The 20,403-nt window shown below is 42.6% G+C and overlaps 3 protein-coding genes across 3 annotated transcripts; all 3 read left to right on the top strand.

Moving 5' to 3' along the window:
- The first annotated feature begins 885 nt into the window (after window positions 1-885).
- On the top strand, window positions 886-2,061 carry LOC133114110 (GTPase IMAP family member 9-like). Its single transcript, XM_061223300.1, has one exon. It carries the CDS (start codon window positions 886-888, stop codon window positions 2,059-2,061), a length of 1,176 nt encoding a protein of 391 aa, XP_061079284.1.
- A 2,039-nt stretch (window positions 2,062-4,100) lies between these two features.
- Window positions 4,101-7,622, top strand: LOC133114109 (GTPase IMAP family member 9-like). Its single transcript, XM_061223299.1, has 2 exons — window positions 4,101-5,154; window positions 7,615-7,622. The coding sequence occupies exons 1-2, from the start codon at window positions 4,101-4,103 to the stop codon at window positions 7,620-7,622; spliced, it is 1,062 nt and encodes a 353-aa protein (XP_061079283.1).
- An 8,937-nt stretch (window positions 7,623-16,559) lies between these two features.
- LOC133114108 (GTPase IMAP family member 9-like) lies at window positions 16,560-19,301 on the top strand. The gene is made up of 3 exons (XM_061223298.1): window positions 16,560-16,744; window positions 17,904-18,964; window positions 19,056-19,301. The coding sequence occupies exons 1-3, from the start codon at window positions 16,711-16,713 to the stop codon at window positions 19,299-19,301; spliced, it is 1,341 nt and encodes a 446-aa protein (XP_061079282.1). The 5' UTR covers window positions 16,560-16,710.
- The last annotated feature ends 1,102 nt before the right edge of the window (window positions 19,302-20,403 follow it).

The raw sequence follows: 20,403 nt of genomic DNA, 5'->3' as shown, positions 1-20,403 counted from the left end.
TAGCTACCTAAAAAATACAATTCATTAATTAATGAGTAGGTTTTGCGAAAAATGTTTGTATAAATACATTAGTCTTTGTGGATGATGGCGTGTGTATGCTATTCCGTGAAATAATGTAGACTGTCACTAACCTGCTGAAGTAGCTGCTTTGTAAAAATATTTATTTAATGAGGTACTTTACTACCAATATGTAAGGAAAATAGGAACAAATATGAAATTGAGTTCAATTCCATTTACTTGTATTGTACTTGTGTTATGTCCGTTCCAAGCGCAGACCATGGGATAATCAGGAATCATAGTTTAGTCAGTCCAAGTGTCAAAGTCAGGTAATCCGAAAAACACAGTGCCAAATCGAGTTGCAAAAAGAATGGTAAATAAACAGTCCAAAGTCAAAAATCTAGAAGGGCAGAAAGGCAAAAGTACAAAGGGGCAAGGCAAGAGAGACGTTGGAAACACAAAGCGTAGATCAAAACGAAAAGGCAAACTCGGAATCGGACAAAGGTGTGTCTCAGAACAGCGAGGTTGAGAAGGAATCGTGGGAAACCGGAAGATTCCGAAACCACCCGAATAGTGAAAGACGCAGACAGGGGAGTGACTCAGGCTCAGAATACATTCAGACACAGACATCACAGGGGAGACGGATGCAATAACTATGAATGGATAAATAGAAAAAAACAGATAAAAAATAATAAATTACAGGAGTAACAAAATAACTAACAGACAGCAATACAGGAACATTACAACTTGTCCGGAGACAGTTATCACAAAGAGAAAGAACATTTCATAAGACAAAAACATGTTTCAAAACTCTGAAATGCATTGGTTTTTAAGCCCAATAAAACATGAATTTATTCTTTCCTTGAGTTTGCCTTCATAATAGGCACCATGTGGAAGACGTTACTGAATCCAGTGAGCTATCTGTACTTCCTGAATGGAAACGCTTCTCCCGCAGGTTCTCAACAGGGCAGGGGTTACCCTCCTCAGGAGCTGCGGATGGTTTTGGTGGGGAAGACAGGAGCAGGGAAGAGTGAAACAGGCAACACAATTCTGGGGGAGACGCGGTTTGAGTCTAACCTGAGCATGGACTCAGTGACTGGTGTCTGTGAGAAGGCTCAGGGGATGGTGCTGGGGCGAAGAGTGACAGTGGTCGACACGCCCGGCCTGTTTGATACCTCACTCTCCCAGCAGGCTGTGCAGAATGAAATCCTGCGGTGCATGGCCATGTCTGCTCCGGGGCCCCATGCCATACTCCTGGTGCTGCAGATCGGCCGTTTCACCCAGGAAGAGCAGCAGAGCGTGGAGATCATCCAGACCATCTTCCAGAGTGATGCTGCCCAATACACCATCCTTATCTTCACCCATGCAGACAAGCTGAAGAAAGCCTCTTTCCACAACTTCATCTCCAAGCAGGGTGAAACAATTCAGAACCTGGTGAAGCGATTTGACAGGAGGATCCTGCCCTTCAACAACGAGGACAAAGAGGATTCCGGCCAGGTGGCCAACCTGCTGGAGAAGATCGACTGCATGCTTGCACAGAGAGAGAGCCCCTATTTTACCAATGACGCCTTCCAGAAAATGGACCAGGCCCTTATAGTCTTCCAGCAGGAAGAACTGGAGGGAAAACGGGAAGAAATAGAAAGGGAGAAGAGGTGTGCCATTGCAAAGTTGGAGGCAGACTGGGAAAACTTCTCCACCGAGATGAGCAATGAAAAACAAAAGAATGAGCGGAAGAAGAGACTCATTGAGCGGAACATAGAAATGATGAGTGAGAAAAGGGCAGGAGTGGAGAAACAGCTCAAGGTGGAGACCGAGAAGCTGAAACAGCTGCAACAGCTGGAGAATACCAGGAGACAGAGAGAGAATGAGTACAAGAAGAAGATCAAACGGGTGGAGAAGGAGATCGATGACAGATACTCTATGATTGCCCTGATGCAAGCAGAGAGCTCCAATGCCTTCCTCCGTATGAATGCATGGATGATTTTGGGAGCAGCCGCCAGTGCGATCTGGGCAGCCATGTCTGCAGCAGCAGCAGCAGCAGCAGCTCAGTGCTCTATTCAGTGATCCAGCTGGGAAACTCCTCTACAGTGACTCTGATGAACCTCGTGAAACTACATATCTTTAACTGTATTCTCATCTGCAGTATACTTATCATCTCCTGCATTGTTTTCTTTTTCCAGACAGACTTGATTAAGCTTTTCTTTAAACATAATAATATTGACATATGCTATAGGCTTGATATTAGTATACTTTTTAAAGTGTCATTTGATTTAATCCGTATTTGTATTCCAGTTATCAAATGTTGCATGTCAATTTCTGATTCTTGTCTTTAAAAGAAAGCTGAAAGGGTTTACATAATATTAAGCACTTGGCCTGTATTTCAGGTGAGATTAATGAAGGTAGACAAATTAGTAGTTACTTAATACATTTTTGGCTTCTGTCATTAAAAAAATGATATTATAAAATTAAAATAAAAAAACTATATATATCCTTGTCTAAACACTGTATTGCTCTCAATGACTCTTTTCTGTTTGGAAGAGTGCCCCAAGAAAACTCCCTTCCCCAGCAAATATGGCAGGAGTCCTGTGTGTGTTTTTTCTTCTATTTTTTCGCCAATTATTTATCAGACATTCCGAGCTCAAGCCTGTGGTGATGGTCAGTGCACAAAAAACAGATGTTTCTTATTTAAAGTTTAGTATCTGGAATAGCAAGGCAAGTCAAACTTGGCCAAAAGCAGTTCAGTCAATCAGCTCACGATGAATAAAGCAATATTTATGCTTTCTTGTTTTAATCCTTGTTTTTTTAACACTGGTCAATGTTGCTATGGCAAGCAAGAAATAAATTATACGACAAATGTAATATGCTCATGCAACTCGACAGAAACACAGCATGTTTCCTACGTAATCTATTACATTACATTAATGTCATTTGGCAGATGCTCTTATCCAGAGCAACGTACAACAAAGTGCAAAGTGCATACCCATAACCAGGGATACGTGTGCTGAAAGACCCTAGAGGGAAGTACAATTTCAACTGTTATCTACACAACAAGGATAAGGACCAGGGCCTATCTGATCTTCGGAATTAAATTTTAAATATATATATATATATATTTTCAATCATAATAGCGCAACACACAAATGTATGAACAAACCGCTTACCTAGCCAAACACTGCTTACCAAGCCAAACTAAACATCTTAATGCAGAAGTAAATATCGCAGGTAAAGACAACAATTAAGGTTTACAGGGAGGTAGGGCAGGACAGGGAGAGGTGCAGCTTGAAGAGGTGCGTCTTCAGTTTGCACTTTAAGATGGCAAGAGATTCTACTGTTCTGACCTCAACAGGGAGCTCGTTCCACCACCGTGGATAAAAATATTTATTTAATGAGGTACTTTACTACCAATATGTAAGGAAAATAGGAACAAATATGAAATTGAGTTCAATTCCATTTACTTGTATTGTACTTGTGTTATGTCCGTTCCAAGCGCAGACCAATGGATAATCAGGAATCATAGTTTAGTCAGTCCAAGTGTCAAAGTCAGGTAATCCGAAAAACACAGTGCCAAATCGAGTTGCAAAAAGAATGGTAAATAAACAGTCCAAAGTCAAAAATCTAGAAGGGCAGAAAAGCAAAAGTACAAAGGGGCAAGGCAAGAGAGACGTTGAAAACACAAAGCGTAGATCAAAACGAAAAGGCAAACTCGGAATCGGACAAAGGTGTGTCTCAGAACAGCGAGGTTGAGAAGGAATCTTGGGAAACCGGAAAATTCCGAAACCACCTGAATAGTGAAACACGCAGACAGGGGAGTGACTCAGGCTCAGAATACATTCAGATACAGACATCACAGGGGAGACGGATGCAATAACTATGAATGGATAAATAGAAAAAAACAGATAAAAAATAATAAATTACAGGAGTAACAAAATAACTAACAGACAGCAATACAGGAACATTACAACTTGTCCGGAGACAGTTATCACAAAGAGAAAGAACATTTCATTTGACAAAAACATGTTTCAAAACTCTGAAATGTATTGGTTTTTAAGCCCAATAAAACATGAATTTCTTCTTTCCTTAAGTTTGCCTTCATAATAGGCACCATGTGGAAGACGTTACTGAATCCAGTGAGCTATCTGTACTTCCTTAATGGAAACTCTTCTCCCGCAGGTTCTCAACAGGGCAGGGGTTACCCTCCTCAGGAGCTGCGGATGGTTTTGGTGGGGAAGACAGGAGCAGGGAAGAGTGAAACAGGCAACACAATTCTGGGGGAGACGCGGTTTGAGTCTAACCTGAGCATGGACTCAGTGACTGGTGTCTGTGAGAAGGCTCAGGGGATGGTGCTGGGGCGAAGAGTGACAGTGGTCGACACGCCCGGCCTGTTTGATACCTCACTCTCCCAGCAGGCTGTGCAGGATGAAATCCTGCGGTGCATGGCCATGTCTGCTCCGGGGCCCCATGCCATACTCCTGGTGCTGCAGATCGGCCGTTTCACCCAGGAAGAGCAGCAGAGCGTGGAGATCATCCAGACCATCTTCCAGAGTGATGCTGCCCAATACACCATCCTTATCTTCACCCATGTGGACAAGCTGAAGAAAGCCTCTTTCCACAACTTCCTCTCCAAGCAGGGTGAAACAATTCAGAACCTGGTGAAGCGATTTGACAGGAGGATCCTGCCCTTCAACAACGAGGACAAACAGGATCCCGGCCAGGTGGCCAACCTGCTGGAGATGATCGACTGCATGCTTGCACAGAGAAAGAGCCCCTATTTTACCAATGAGGCCTTCCAGAAAATGGAGCAGGCCCTTGTAGTCTTCCAGCAGGAAGAACTGGAGGGAAAACGGGAAGAAATAGAAAGGGAGAAGAGGTGTGCCATTGCAAAGTTGGAGGCAGACTGGGAAAACTTCTCCACCGAGATGAGCAACGAGGAACAAAAGAAAGAGCGGAAGAAGAGACTCATTGAGCGGAACATAGAAAGGATGAGTGAGAAAAGGGCAGGAGTGGAGAAACAGCTCAAGGTGGAGACCGAGAAGCTGAAACAGCTGCAACAGCTGGAGAATACCAGGAGACAGAGAGAGAATGAGTACAAGAAGAAGATCAAACGGGTGGAGAAGGAGATCGATGACAGATACTCTATGATTGGAGCCAGAACAGACAGTAGTCATGAGCGGGAGGTGGAAGTTCGGAGAGGGGGAGGTGCCAAGTGGCCTGTGGTGGCCGAATGAAGAGGTCTGGCAGGCGTGTAGGGTCTGATGATTTTTTGGAGGTAAGCTGGGGCTGACCCCTTAACTGCTTGGAAGGCTAGCACCAATGTTTTGAATTTGATGCAAGCCATAACAGGCAGCCAGTGGAGGGAAGTAAGCAGGGGGTGACATATGAGTGTTTGGGAAGGTTGAAGACCAGACGAGCTGCTGCATTCTGGATAAGTTGGAGGGGTCTGATGGCGGACGATGGGAGGCCAGCCAAGAAGGAGTTGCAGTAGTCCAGGTGGGACAAAACCATTGCTTGGACCAGGAGCTGGGTCGAGTAGGGGATGAGAAAGGGGTGAATTCTCCGGAAGTTGTATAGGAAGAACCTGCATGACCGGGTCACCGCCGCAATGTTCTCGGAGAGGGACAGTCTACTGTCCATCACCCTGCCAAGGTTCCTTGCAAAGGGTGATGGCGTCAGTGAGGTATCCCCTTGGGAAATGGAGAGATCCAGACGGGGAGGTAATAGCAGGAATTAATAGCATTTCAGTCTTACCTGAGTTGAGCTTTAGATGGTGGTTGTCCATCCAGCTCTGGATGTCACTCAGGCAAGCAGAGATACAGGCTATAACCTGTGTTTCAGATGGTGGGAATGAGATGAAGAGTTGGGTATCGTCCGCATAGCAGTGGTAGGATAGACCATGTGCAGTGATAACAGGGCCAAGGGAACAAGTGTAAAGAAAGAAAAGAAGCGGGCCTAGGACTGAGCCCTGGGGAACCTGTGGCAAGGGGCCGAGGTGTCGATACTGTGCCAGACCAGGCAACCTGGAAGGAGCAACCAGAGAGGTAGGACTCAATCCAATTCAGGGCTGTGCCACAGATCCCTGTTGCTGACAGGGAAGACAGGAGGACTGAGTGATCCACAGTGTCAAAGGCAGCAGAGAGATCTAGAAGAATGAGGACAGAGGAGAGGGGGGCTGCTCCTGCAGCATGGAGTGATTCACTGACGGAGAGGAGTGAGGTCTCCGTCGAGTGGCCAGAGTCATCCAGTATATATGCAGTACATATGCAGATTCTGCACAGATTTGTTCGTCTTCATGGTATCTTGTTTTTCCCTATAACAAAACTTTTCAGGTGTTGTATCTTACTGTCTATGTGTTGCAGCTAACATTTTGCCATTGAATGTCTGAATACAGCTGATCACTACACCATGGCAGCAATAGGCTACATATTCAGGGTGCAGAGAGCGGGTTGCGGTGAGAGGTAGGACTATATACTGTGGTGCCTCGGGGTGGATCCTGAGGTGCAGTGGGCGGGCGCAGCTGGAAACCAGACACAGGAGATAGCAGATATCAGAAAAAATTATTCTTTTTATTTTTTCTGTGTTTTTTTTTTTTTGGGTATTGGGGATAGCGCCCCCCCTCAGGGCAAGGGTAGGGGAAAACTGGAGAAATAAAAGGGGCCGTTCAGGCAAAAATAAACTAAGGTTCTTCCCAGACTGGGGTATGCTCCAGGGCCTCCTCCCTCCTTCCCTCTTCAGCCACGTCCGGGCTGGGTGGGGGAAACACAAAGATATAGGGTAAGTAGGACAGGTTTTTGTTTGGCTCACGTGTCCGGCGTCCGTTCCGGGTCTTTGGGGTTGCCGTTCGTAAAGGTGGGGTCTCCTTCAGGGTCAGTACAGCAGGGCATAGAAGATCCTTCCTCTCTCTGCCTTTCTCCCTCTCACACGCTCAGGAAGGGTGCCGACTGAACCTGTTTGCAGCCTCGACCGCGCCTTAAATACCATTCCCTGCTCGTTAGGAAACAGGCTGCAGCTGAGTCAGTACCTTTCCATTCTGCTCACTCATGTGCGCTGTCCGGGGTCCTGGACTGCAGGTAGAGGGATCTCTCTCCAAGGTTGCTCTGCGCGGGTCCCTCCAGGGTTCTCCACCCACGTGGCACAACATGCAGGAGCAGGGGTGCCACAATACGTTGTCAGTATCTAGAGCACTGTGTAAAAGTAACCCTTGCCTTATACTGTGACAGCGCAGCTAGTCAGCTGGCAATAAAACTGTGATATAAAAATGTAATTGTGACAGAAGTGACCGATTACACAGTAGTACTCAGAAACCAACAAGATGTTATCAACATTTGTTATTATACTATGTTAAGCGAGACTATATGTTTATATATAGTGTATGTATGTATGTACGAATGTATGTATGTATGTACGGCATATATGCACCCACACATACACAATAAGGTCCAAAAGTGTTTTGATAGTGAAATATTTTTTTGTTCTTGTTTTGGCTGTGTACTCCAGCACTTTTAAAATGACACAGTGACTATGTGTCTAAGGTTTAGACGGTCAGCTTTAATGTCAGGGTATTTTCCTCCGAATCGTTTAGAAATTACAACACATTTTGAACATTGTTCCCCCCCATTTTAGGGTACTAAAAGTATTTGGACCAATTAACATTACATATCATACAGTTGTCATGTTTAGTACTTGGTTGCTTATCCTTTGCATGGTTTACAACGTATAATCCATGAATACATATAGCACACTATATTTACTGGTTACATACATCAGCGGTCACTCTAATGCAGAATTCTGCATTACATACCCAGGGGGAAAAAAATGCAGATAAAATTTGGTCTTGCATTCTAAGAAACACAGATATTTTCAGGTTAACTTTGTCTGATTAAAAGGTGCTGATTTTAGAAGCTACAGCATACAACTTTTTGGTGCATTACCAGCACCCGCAGGAAAGGAGTGTGGATCAGGATTCTCTTTCCTCATAATAAAAAGAAAAGTAATAATAATAATAATAATAATAATAATAATAATAATAATCATAATAATCATAATTATAATACTAAATCCTGTTTAGCAACCCCGTTCTTCTCAAGAATCGAAACACAAGTAAGAAACACCCACCACCTGAATCTCCCTTCTGCCAAATCCCATTCTACTCCCTTATCTCTCAACTCTTTAATAATTTTTTCTCTGTCCAAGTTGTACTTATCATTATATGCTCGACTGTTTCTTCTTGAGAGCAGAAATCACATCTCCCACTTTTGTGTTTTTTCATTAACCTAAGTGTGTTGCTTAGTTCGGTATGTCCAAACCTCAATCTTGATATTACAGTCTCCTCTCTTCTACTCCTTCCTGTCTTTCTCATCTTTCCAACTCTTTTTTGGATTTTATAAAAATGGTGTCCTGTCCTTTCATTATCCCATTCATTTTGCCATCTTTTCCTCATTTCATTTTTAATCAAACCCTCATTTCTATATTAGTGTCGTGTCTAGGAAACGACAGAGTCCAAATCTTCAATTTGTCGATAAACATCTTCACGAGGGAAAATACGACACCATGGCAGCAAGTTCTTCAGAAAAAGTGCATAAAGCCGGATCAGTTCTCCAGAACTGAACCCCGACTGTCATTTTTACACCCATTTTATACACAGTTACTCCTCCTACAACCCCTCCTCAAACCTCATTGTGGCAAATCACCCACACTATTCTTATCTTAACTCCTCCCAAAGCTCTTCCCACAACGTCATTGTGGCAAATCGCCAACGGTCCTTATGCTCTACCAGCTCTGTAAGTTCAGGGCGTTCTGCCAACAACGAAGAAAGTCCAGGACTCCCCCCCCATCCTCACTTCACCCCGCACCTGCTCTAGGCAGAGTGGAAAACTACCAGACCTCATAAAGTTCTGGATGCCCCCCCTCTAACACACACGTCATCCATACACGTCACTCTGTATCTTTCGCTTTTATAAGACGAACTAAGCAGCAGTTATCATTGAAAATATACAGACATACTATCTATCCATCCATCCATCCATCCATCCATTATCTGAACCCGCTTATCCCAATCAGGGTCGCAGGGGGGCTGGAGCCTATCCCAGCATACATTGGTCGAAAGGCAGGAATACACCCTGGACAGGTCGCCAGTCCATCGCAGGGCACACGCACCATTCACTCACACACACACACACACACACACACACACACACACACACACACACACACACACACACACACACACACACACACACACACACACACACACACACACACACACACACACGCCTACGGGCAATTTAGACTCTCCAATCGGCCTAACCTGCTTGTCTTTGGACTGTGGGAGGAAACCAGAGTACCCGGAGGAAACCCACACAGATACGGGGAGAACATGCAAACTCCGCACAGAGAGGCCCCGGCCGACGGGGATTCGAACCCAGGACCGCCTTGCTGTGAGGCGGCAGTGCTACCCACTGCACCATCCGTGCCGCCCACAGACATACTAAACATTTGATTAATATTATCTTCTAATATACTTTTCTAATATACAGACATACTAAACATTTGATTCATTATTCTCTTCGAAGTGAGTAAATGTACGTTACATTCTTTGCATTCTTTGCTCTCATTTCAACAGTTTTCACTGTGGTTTCTTGCGTTTTCATAAGCTCAGCTATAATTAATGTTCTAGGTTCATTTGATAACAAGCAGCGTACCTGGGAGCAGCTGGCTGCTTTTAAACTCCGGTTACATATGGGTCACTGTGTAATTCTAGCACAATTTAGCAGTTAATCAGTTTGAAACTATACAGGCTACATATCATACTTTAATATGGATATATTGATACACATATACATGCATATATCGTCGAGAGTTTTGGAGGAACCAGCCTGCTCACTAAGGTGTAGTCTGATTTTGACTTGTGATTGTTTATCATGCTTTTAGGAGGGAGATCTTTTGTTCTGTGAATTTTCCCCTACATTATCTCTATTTGTTGCTTTTTTGGTATATTTATCAGCAACCGCATTGCCTTCTACTCCCACATGTGCTGGTACCCATAAAAAACTAACAATTAACCCCATCCTTTGAATTCTATATAATATCTGTAATATTTCTAATACAATGACCTGTCTACATGCCGAACACTTGTTTCTTATACTTGTTAATGCTGCACTGGAATCTCAGCATATAATTACTTTGAGTGGTCTTACTTCCTCCACCCAATGCAAAGCCACTAAAATGGCAATGTATAGACAAAAACATTATCAATTAATCTTTTCTTATATACGATTTTAAATTCTGGCACAACATATAAAACTCCAACCCTATTATTGCTGGTTTTTGATGCATCTGTGTATATTTGAACACATTCATAATACTTATTTCCGATGTAAGAGTTTACTAAATTTGCAATACTGTTCAAATCTTTTCCTCTTATTTTATCTAAAAGTTCAAAATCAACCATAATCTCCAGAAAAAAACCATGGGGGAAAGGCTGGAAAAGGAATGGTTGGACTTATCTTCTTCTCCCTAATCTCTTTTTCCTCTTGTGTTTTGACCAATGACCCACCCAAAGCTCTTTATCTTTCTTTTCTTTTTCCCAACATGGCTTTATTGTACTCTGAGTTGTATGCTGATTGGTATGTAAATTTAAATTTAAATGTAAATTTACCCAATAATTTAAATAAAGTTGTGTTCTTCTTAGATTCAGTGATTCAGTTGCACCACAACATAATCTTAATGCCATTGTATTACCTCCAATTTTTTAAAACAAATTGTCTGCTGTAGATCCATATACTACACACCCATAATCAAAAACAGATCTGATTAAACTTATATATATAGTTGCCATTGCTCTTATTTCTGCACTTCATTCAGTTCCTACTAAACACCTCATCATATTCAATACCTTTTTACATTTGTCAATTATCTTTTGTATGTGGATTGCCCACTTTCTAACTCTTTCCTATATAATCTTAGGTTTAATTGGTTCCCTATCTTCTTCCGTGTAAAGAATAGTGATTTTGTTTTCTGTAATGAAAATTTAAAACCCCACTTTAAAACCCCACTCTTCAACTTCACTAATAGCTTCTTGCACCTTCTTCACTATAAACTCTACATTTCTTCCTCTTTTCCACATTGCACCTGTAATGATGGGGGTGACGGAGAGCCAGTTGCGACTAGGAGAAAACCCCTTCAAAAAGCACGCACGCGAACGTGTTGGCCACTAATACTCCCAAAACACAAGGGAAGTAAATACTTTCCTTCTCCCGAGACAGAGGGAGGAACAAAAACAAACCCGAAGGCGACTCAGAATAACTAAACAGAAAAGAGCCCAAAAACTGGCTGCGGAGAAAATAAAACAACCCTTTAAAAGTGGGCGAAATCACAAACCAAAACTTGGTGCTTGTAAACCCTCAGTGATGTAGTGGACTGAGGAAATCCCGAAAAGAAAATACAACCTAGCAACAAAAATGCTAGGCACAATTATAAGGGTGGGGTTGGAGCGGAGGACCAAGTGCGCCTAAATAATACCCCTCCTAGATCCCAGGGGCAGAGTACAGGGATAAGTGGGACAAAAAATGAGAATAACTCCCGTAACAGGGGGGAGAACAAAAACAAACCCGAAGGCGATTCTTAATTGGGAAAACAGAAAAGGAGCCCAAAATGGCTGAAGAAAATAAAACGACCCTTTGAGAACAGGGCGAGTGTACCGACCAGTAACTGTGCCGAATAACGAGCACAGAGAGTGCCCAATCAGGGGCAATGAAATAAAAATACAACCTAGCCAAAAACAGCGTAGGCTAAACAAAAACCATGAGGCGCAGCTCAGGAATAAACACAAACCAAAATACATTTACCGGGGACAACGTCCCTCTACCGCCGGCTCACACGAGCCCAAAACAAAAATGAAAACCCTTAGGGAAGGCGTCGGTGAACCCAACAACTAAACCGAGCGCCTTCCTTACCTTTGTTCTTTTCTTTCTTTAAATTGTATTGCTTCGACACACACACCTGCACAGAACCTGACTCGAATAAACACAGAGTCTACCTTGTGCATTTACCGGCTTTGTGCTAGGGCGAACGGTAACACAGAAGCACTGAAGACCAGTCAGAACTGGCCTTAAATACTCTGCTGGGAGGCAATTCCCCTGGTGCAAACGAGGAACAGGTGTTACCAATTATCCTAGGCCCTCTGGCGATCACCACGGGTATTACCTCCCACCATGACAACAATAAAATAAAACCCACGAGACGCAGCTCGGGAATAAAAGACAAACAAAAATACAGTTACCGCGGACACCGTCCCTCTACCCACGACTCACACGAGTCTCAAATAAAAAGAACAAAGAAGGAAGGCGCCAGTGAACAAGAGCGACCAACTGCACGCCAACCTTACCCGTAATAGCAATCTCAATACTACCAGCACAATACCGGACTCATAGAGCAAGAGTCTACCCTGTGCTTTTACCGGCTTGATATAAGAGCGAACAGTTAATACACAAGCACTGAGCGGAAGGCAGGACTGGGTTTAAATAGTCTCCCGGGAGGTAATTCCCCTGAAGTAAATGAGGATCAGGTGAAATCAATGATCCTCAGCCCTCAGGTGGTGACCAGGGGTATTACCTCCCACCCTGACAGCACCATCATCAGCATGAATTGACACTCCAAAATTTTTATCTATATTGGCAAATACATCATTCATCATAATAGAAAACAATAAAGGACTAATTATACTTCCTTGTGGAGTACCATTTTCCACAATGTATTTCTTTGAATAACATCTTCCTACTCTAACTTGAATTGCTCTATCTCTTAAGAAATCCTTTATCCACCTGTACATTCTTCCTCCTATTCTTAATTTATCTAACTTTATCAATAATCCTTCTTTCGACAACATATCATACGCCTTTTCGTCATCAAAAAAGACTGCTGCTACACTCTTTATTTATTTGAGCCTTTCTTATTTCATGTTCTAAACAAAGCGTTGGATCCATAATTCCCCTTCCTTTCCTCAACCAACTTTGATATTGTGTCATTAAACCTCTTGTTTCTATATAATGTTAGTCACCTTTTATCACTTTTTATCACCATTTATCACCTTTTCCATTATTTTACATAGGTGAGATGTCAGGGATATAGGTCTATAATTGTGTATATATATATAGAGACTATAGGTCTATAATCTATAATAGTGGGGCGACATGGCTCAGGCAGTAAGAGCAGTCGTCTGGCAGTCGGCGGGTTGCCGGTTCGATCCCCCGCCTGGGCTGTGTCGAAGTGTCCCTGAGCAAGACACCTAACCCCTAAATGCTCCTGACGAGCTGGTCGGTGCCTTGCATGGCAGCCAATCGCCATCGGTGTGTGAGTATGTGTATAAATGGGTGAATGAGAAGCATCAATTATACAGTGCTTTGGATAAAGGCGCTATATAAATGCCAACCATTTACCATTTCTATAATTACTTGGGTTGTTATGATCTTTCCTGGTTTACAAATAGGTACATTTACTGCTTCCTTCCAACTGGTGGGTAATCTCCCTTCTTCCCACACTTTATTATAAAACTCTATTAAAACTTCTTTTGATACTTCACTAAGATGGTGCAGCATAATGTAACAAATTTGATCTTTCCCTGGTGATGTTGTCCCTGATTTCCTAATTACATAATTAAGCTCCACTTGAGTGAAAAGTGTGTTTATAATCTCGCTCGACTCCTCATTAGCTCCCTTTACTCCACTATTCTCTCTCATAATTGTCTCTTCCCTTTTTACTTTCGTCATTAATATTGTTTGAGCTGTGCACTTTCACAAATGTCTCAGCAAGTATTTCAGCCATCTCCCCATTAGACACAGCTGACATTTCTCCATTATTTAAAACTGGATATCCATATTCTCTCTTAATCCCATTCATTTTTTTAATCATCCCCCATACTTCTACTACTGGTGTGTCTCTACCAACTGAGTTACAGAAATTCCACCAACATTTTCTTTTTGCTTTCTTAACAATTTTCCTCACCATAGCTTGCCTCTTTTTATACTCGATTAAGTTCTGAAAGTTATGAGTTATTTTCAGAAGTCTGAAAGCTTTATTTTGATTCTTCACTGCCTCACCACATTCTTTTGTCCACCAAGGTACCAACGATCACCACCCAAAGATCACTGCCCAAAGTGGATTCTCTTACCACTTCCCATGAGCATTTCCTCGCCACAAATTCAGAGGCTAATGTAATGTCTATCGCTGTCTTACCTGTATTCAAATTTACACCTGGTTCCATTTCCATCATTTAAACATACAAATTATTCTCCATGAGTTCTTCATTTACCAAACCATTGGCATCATTATGATCTCCCCACATTGTCCCCACTATGTGCATTAAAATCTCCACACCAAATTATATTTCCCTCTAAATGTGTTTCTATTTCGTTAAATGACTCAACTTCCATTCTTCTACAAGGGTTATAATAATTTATTATTTTCAAACTCTCCTCCTTGATCCAAATCTCGACTCCTATATATTCTAATTCTTCCCCCTTTCCCAATTCTTTATATTGTAATCCTTGTTTTATAAATATTGCACATCCACCTCCATTTCCATTTATTCTATCCCTTCTCATACACTCATCACCTTTGATCGCAAACTTTAGCTTTGGTTTAAGTCAAGACTCTTGAATACAAACTACATCTGGAATATTTTCTATATGTTACAGATATGCTTTAAACTCTTTTCCATTTGATACTAGACTTCTGGCATTCCATTGTAAAATCAACATCCTTTTGAAGGTCCTAGTGCGGCTGAATTTTGATTCAATACCATGTTCAGATCTGTTTGAATTTTCTCACATGAGAGTCCCTTGATGTCCAAGAATGTTGTAGCCCCTTTTACAATTATTTTAATCTTTTCTGTCTTGGTTTTTGCTTGATCAGAGCAGTTAATCACATACGCCATAAATAAAATTAACTTATCCTTATTCACATCAGCGTTTGGCCTTTCTATCTGTTCTACCCTCATTCTATCTCCTAAAGCTTGATCGTTTCTCTCTGGTTCTTTTTGTTCCTCTGTTCTTCTCCCTCCTTGTACCTTCTTTACTGCTTCTCCATATGATATGTTGTTTCCTACTTTTACTCGCTTGCTTCCTAACCTCACACCCTCTATATGATACACTATATGCTCCTCCACAATTGCAGCACTTAACTTCATCCTCTCCACATTCTCCATATTTATGATCCCCTCCACATCTAGTACATCTTTGTTTTCCTTTACAGACTGCAGCAATATGGCCATATTTCTGGCATTTGTAACACATCAGTGGCGGAGGAACATAAGCTCTCACACGAAAACTCATGTAACCTACCAAAACGTTTTCAGGTAAAACATCTTCATGAAACTCCAACAGGACAGACAGACTATCCACTTTCTCACAAAATCTTACTACCTTAAGTCCCTTGATTCCCTTCACCGCTCCACCTCTTATATTTCCTTTCAGTTCCTCCAAGTTTTCTTCAACTGGTACACCCGTAATTACCCCTCTCAGTAACCTACCTTCTCCCAACATTCGATTATCAATTATCTCCCTCCCACAAATATTCTTAATCCTCAATGCCTTATCTCTCGGTTCTACATTTTTACAAATTATTAGTAAACGTCCATCTCGTAGGACCTTTGCCATCTGAATATCCCCAATCTTCTTCTTCAATGCACTTGTTAATGCAATAGGGCTCACAGTCCCCATTTCATTTTCCTGCTTAAATTTCACCACTACATTGTATTCGACACTTATTACTTTCCTTTTAACGGAACGTTTCTTTATCGTTCTCCTCTGTACTTGTATCGTCAAGACCTCTTTTACCACTCCCCACACTCCTCTTCTCGTTTGACACACTTTTCCTTCTACCTCTACCCAGTACTGTTTTATTATTCGTTTTTTTCCGTTCATCTAAATGCATATCTTCTTCTTCCTCGGAATTCCCTCCACTACTACCCGCCATCCCGATCCCGGTCAAAGGACATATGCGTAGCTATTTAATATAAAGATATCAAGCTACGAGAGCTAAAGCTAAAACTAAACAAAAAACTAGCAAGCTACTTACCGCTCAGTCGATTCCTGATCCAGCGAACTCCTCTCCACGGTCCCAAGAGTCACAATTATTGTGCAAATGTCAATATAAAGGTAACAATTAACTGTACTGAAAGAATCATCAAAATGGGCAGGGAAACCCATTAGCAAAAAACATTTTGGTCATTCATATACATTCTGGAGATTAAGTAAGGAGAATACGAACTTAGGTCCAGGTAGTGCGTACAGAATTCTAACTTGGCACACAAAGCTGCACACACAAGTCCCGATTTATTATTTGTTTAATCGAGTAAACTGGGAATGGAACCCCAAAACGGCGAATATTTCTATTTCTTATTTAGCAATGCCAGAAAATGTTAATTACAAGAAGAATAGCTTTTTTTATATAACTGTTTTTCCTGACGTCACGACCTAAGAATGTTAAGTTTCATTTTCCACAGAACTAAAAAAAAGTCCTCAGAATGATTTTCCCCCCCTACACACTGCAGGGCACCACTCACACTTCACTAGGGAATGAGCACTGTCACTCGGACGGGATCATTACCAACGATTCACTTATACCATTGCAGATAATTTAATTAATTTCAATTATTTTGCAGGAAGACCACCCGAGGAGTTTGTACCGTCGATCTGTCCTGAATCTGCGCTGACAAGAACTATGACTTCTGTAAGAAGCCCGTACTGTGCGACAGGTCGGTATCAGCATTATTACTGTGTTATAGTATTGGATAAAAACGTATTTCCAAGCCGAAGAAAAAACGATTTATATCGTATCAATCAATGCAAGATCCCATTGCAAGGTATCATTAAAATGTTTGTTGACTGATACTGATGCCTAATTAAAAACATATTTAAATTACAGTTGTAGTTTTGGGAGAACACACCCGAAATGAGCTATAGCTAGCTAAAAAATACAATTCATTAATTAATGAGTAGGTTTTGCGAAATATGTTTGGATAAATACATTAGTCTTTGTGGATGATGGCGTGTGTATGCTATTCCGTGAAATAATGTACAGACTGTCACTAACCTGCTGAAGTAGCTGCTTTGTAAAAATATTTATTTAATGAGGTACTTTACTACCAATATGTAAGGAAAATAGGAACAAATATGAAATTGAGTTCAATTCCATTTACTTGTATTATACTTGTGTTATGTCCGTTCCAAGCGCAGACCAAGGGATAATCAGGAATCATAGTTTAGTCAGTCCAAGTGTCAAAGTCAGGTAATCCGAAAAACACAGTGCCAAATCCAGTTGCAAAAAGAATGGTCAATAAACAGTCCAAAGTCAAAAATCTAGAAGAGCAGAAAGGCAAAAGTACAAAGCGGCAAGGCAAGAGAGACGTTGAAAACACAAAGCGTAGATCAAAACGAAAAGGCAAACTCGGAATCGGACAAAGGTGTGTCTCAGAACAGCGAGGTTGAGAAGGAATTGTGGGAAACCGGAAAATTCCGAAACCACCCGAATAGTGAAACACGCAGACCGGGGAGTGACTCAGGCTCAGAATACATTCAGACACAGACATCACAGGGGAGACGGATGCAATAACTATGAATGGATAAATAGAAAAAAACAGATAAAAAATAATAAATTACAGGAGTAACAAAATAACTAACAGACAGCAATACAGGAACATTACAACTTGTCCGGAGACAGTTATCACAAAGAGAAAGAACATTTCATTTGACAAAAACATGTTTCAAAACTCTGAAATGCATTGGTTTTTAAGCCCAATAAAACATGAATTTCTTCTTTCCTTAAGTTTGCCTTCATAATAGGCACCATGTGGAAGACGTTACTGAATCCAGTGAGCTATCTGTACTTCCTGAATGGAAACGCTTCTCCCGCAGGTTCTCAACAGGGCAGGGGTTACCCTCCTCAGGAGCTGCGGATGGTTTTGGTGGGGAAGACAGGAGCAGGGAAGAGTGAAACAGGCAACACAATTCTGGGGGAGAAGCGTTTTGAGTCTAACCTGAGCATGGACTCAGTGACTGGTGTCTGTGAGAAGGCTCAGGGGATGGTGCTGGGGCGAAGAGTGACAGTGGTCGACACGCCCGGCCTGTTTGATACCTCACTCTCCCAGCAGGCTGTGCAGGATGAAATCCTGCGGTGCATGGCCATGTCTGCTCCGGGGCCCCATGCCATACTCCTGGTGCTGCAGATCGGCCGTTTCACCCAGGAAGAGCAGCAGAGCGTGGAGATCATCCAGACCATCTTCCAGAGTGATGCTGCCCGATACACCATCCTTATCTTCACCCATGCAGACAAGCTGAAGAAAGCCTCTTTCCACAACTTCCTCTCCAAGCAGGGTGAAACAATTCAGAACCTGGTGAAGCGATTTGACAGGAGGATCCTGCCCTTCAACAACGAGGACAAAGAGGATCCCGGCCAGGTGGCCAACCTGCTGGAGATGATCGACTGCATGCTTGCACAGAGAGAGAGCCCCTATTTTACCAATGAGGCCTTCCAGAAAATGGAGCAGGCCCTTGTAGTCTTCCAGCAGGAAGAACTGGAGGGAAAACGGGAAGAAATAGAAAGGGAGAAGAGGTGTGCCATTGCAAAGTTGGAGGCAGACTGGGAAAACGTCTCCACCGTAGAAAAACAAAAGAATGAGCGGAAGAAGAGACTCATTGAGCGGAACATAAAAATGATGAGTGAGAAAAGGGCAGAAGTGGAGAAACAGCTCAAGGTGGAGACCGAGAAGCTGAAACAGCTGCAACAGCTGGAGAATGACAGGAGAGAGAGAGAGAATGAGTACAAGAAGAAGATTGACTCTGAAATCAAACGGGTGGAGAAGGAGATCGATGACAGATACTCTATGATTGCCCTGCAGAAAGCAGAGAGCTCCGATGACTTCCTCCGTAAGAATGCCTGGATCATTGTGGGAGCAGCCGCATTGGTGGCCACTGGGGTGGGAATCGGGGTGGGAGGCATGATGTTGGCTGCTCCTGCAGCTGCTGCAGCGCCTGTGGGGATTGCAGCTATAACTGCCGAGATCACAGCAGCAGCAGCAGCAGCAGCTGCCCAGATCGGACCAGCAGCAGCAGCAGCAGCTGCCCAGATCGGACCAGCAGCAGCAGCAGCAGCTGCCCAGATCGGACCAGCAGCAGCAGCAGCAGCTGCCCAGATCGGACCAGCAGCAGCAGCCGTGGCTCCTCTCATTATGGCTCAGTGCTCTATTCAGTGATCCAGCTGGGAAACTCCTCTACAGTGACTCTGATGAACCTCGTGAAACTACATATCTTTAACTGTATTCTCATCTGCAGTATACTTATCTCCTGCATTGTTTTCTTTTTCCAGACAGACTTGATTCAGCTTTTCTTTAAACATAATAATATTGACATATGCTATATTCTTGATATTAGTATACTTTTTAAAGTGTCATTTGATTTAATCCGTATTTGTATTCCAGTTATCAAATGTTACATGTCAATTTCTGATTCTTGTCTTTAAAAGAAAGATGAAAGGGTTTACATTATATTAAGCACTTGGCCTGTATTTCAGGTGAGATTAATGAAGGTAGACAAATAATAATCTTTCACTCACTCACACCCTAATTGTTTCAATTTCCCTTATCTACTTACTAATCTACTAATGCTAGATCAGGATTGGGTAATACTAACATTCTAATCATGTGTTCATGTTACCTTACGTTTCTTGTGCATGTCATTTACTAATTTAGTAATGCTAGGGCAGGATAGGTTTATTACTAACGATTACTAATTACCTTGTTAACTTGTCAATCCTCCACACCTGATTTCCATTCTCTTGCTGCTCTCAAGCTAGTTGTCTACACCTGTCTACACCTGCATATAAAGCTCAGTTTCATGTCATGTCTTTGTGAAATTGTTCGTCAGTGCATCGGTTGAGTGGTTTTGGCAAGCCATTGGCTACCCGGCTACCCGGCTACCCGGCTACCCGGCTACCCGGCTACCCGGCTACCCGGCTACCCGGCTACCCGGCTACCCGTTACGATCCAAGCCTGTTTATTGACCAAAGATTATTGACTTCTGTTTTGTTGACCATTGCCTGCCTCCACCATGACTTTGCCTGCTGTTTTTGTACTTTTGCCCCGCGGAGCAGATTTTGGTTTTGACTCTTGCACTGTCATCGACCCTGAGCCTGCCTACTGCCCGCCTGTACTTCTGCCCCGCTGACAGCTTTCCTGGTTACCAGACTTCTTGCATGGTGTACCGATTACGAGACTGCCTTCTCCCTGCGGTTTGGTTTTTTGGCTGGATTTTTTGTGTATGAACATTGCTTGTTTCTTGACCACACTCTCTGGATATTCCCCAAATAAAGCCCTGACGGGACTTTATTACCACTGTTTCTGAGTCATGCATTTTGGGT

Source organism: Conger conger, chromosome 16 (assembly GCF_963514075.1).
Source record: "Conger conger chromosome 16, fConCon1.1, whole genome shotgun sequence".
Lineage (NCBI taxonomy): Eukaryota > Metazoa > Chordata > Actinopteri > Anguilliformes > Congridae > Conger > Conger conger.
The sequence above is the reverse complement of the archived record's forward strand: the minus strand, read 5'-3'. Positions and strand labels throughout refer to the sequence as shown.

Bases quoted from the DNA above. Each gene is read 5' to 3' on its own strand.
- LOC133114109 (XM_061223299.1), top strand. From the start codon at position 4,101: ATGTGGAAGACGTTACTGAATCCAGTGAGCTATCTGTACTTCCTTAAT.
- LOC133114110 (XM_061223300.1), top strand. From the start codon at position 886: ATGTGGAAGACGTTACTGAATCCAGTGAGCTATCTGTACTTCCTGAAT.
- LOC133114108 (XM_061223298.1), top strand. From the start codon at position 16,711: ATGACTTCTGTAAGAAGCCCGTACTGTGCGACAG. The intron at 16,745-17,903 runs GTCGGTATCAGC...CTTCTCCCGCAG, and splicing joins AAGCCCGTACTGTGCGACAG to GTTCTCAACAGGGCAGGGGT. The intron at 18,965-19,055 runs GTGGGAATCGGG...CCGAGATCACAG, and splicing joins CCGCATTGGTGGCCACTGGG to CAGCAGCAGCAGCAGCAGCT.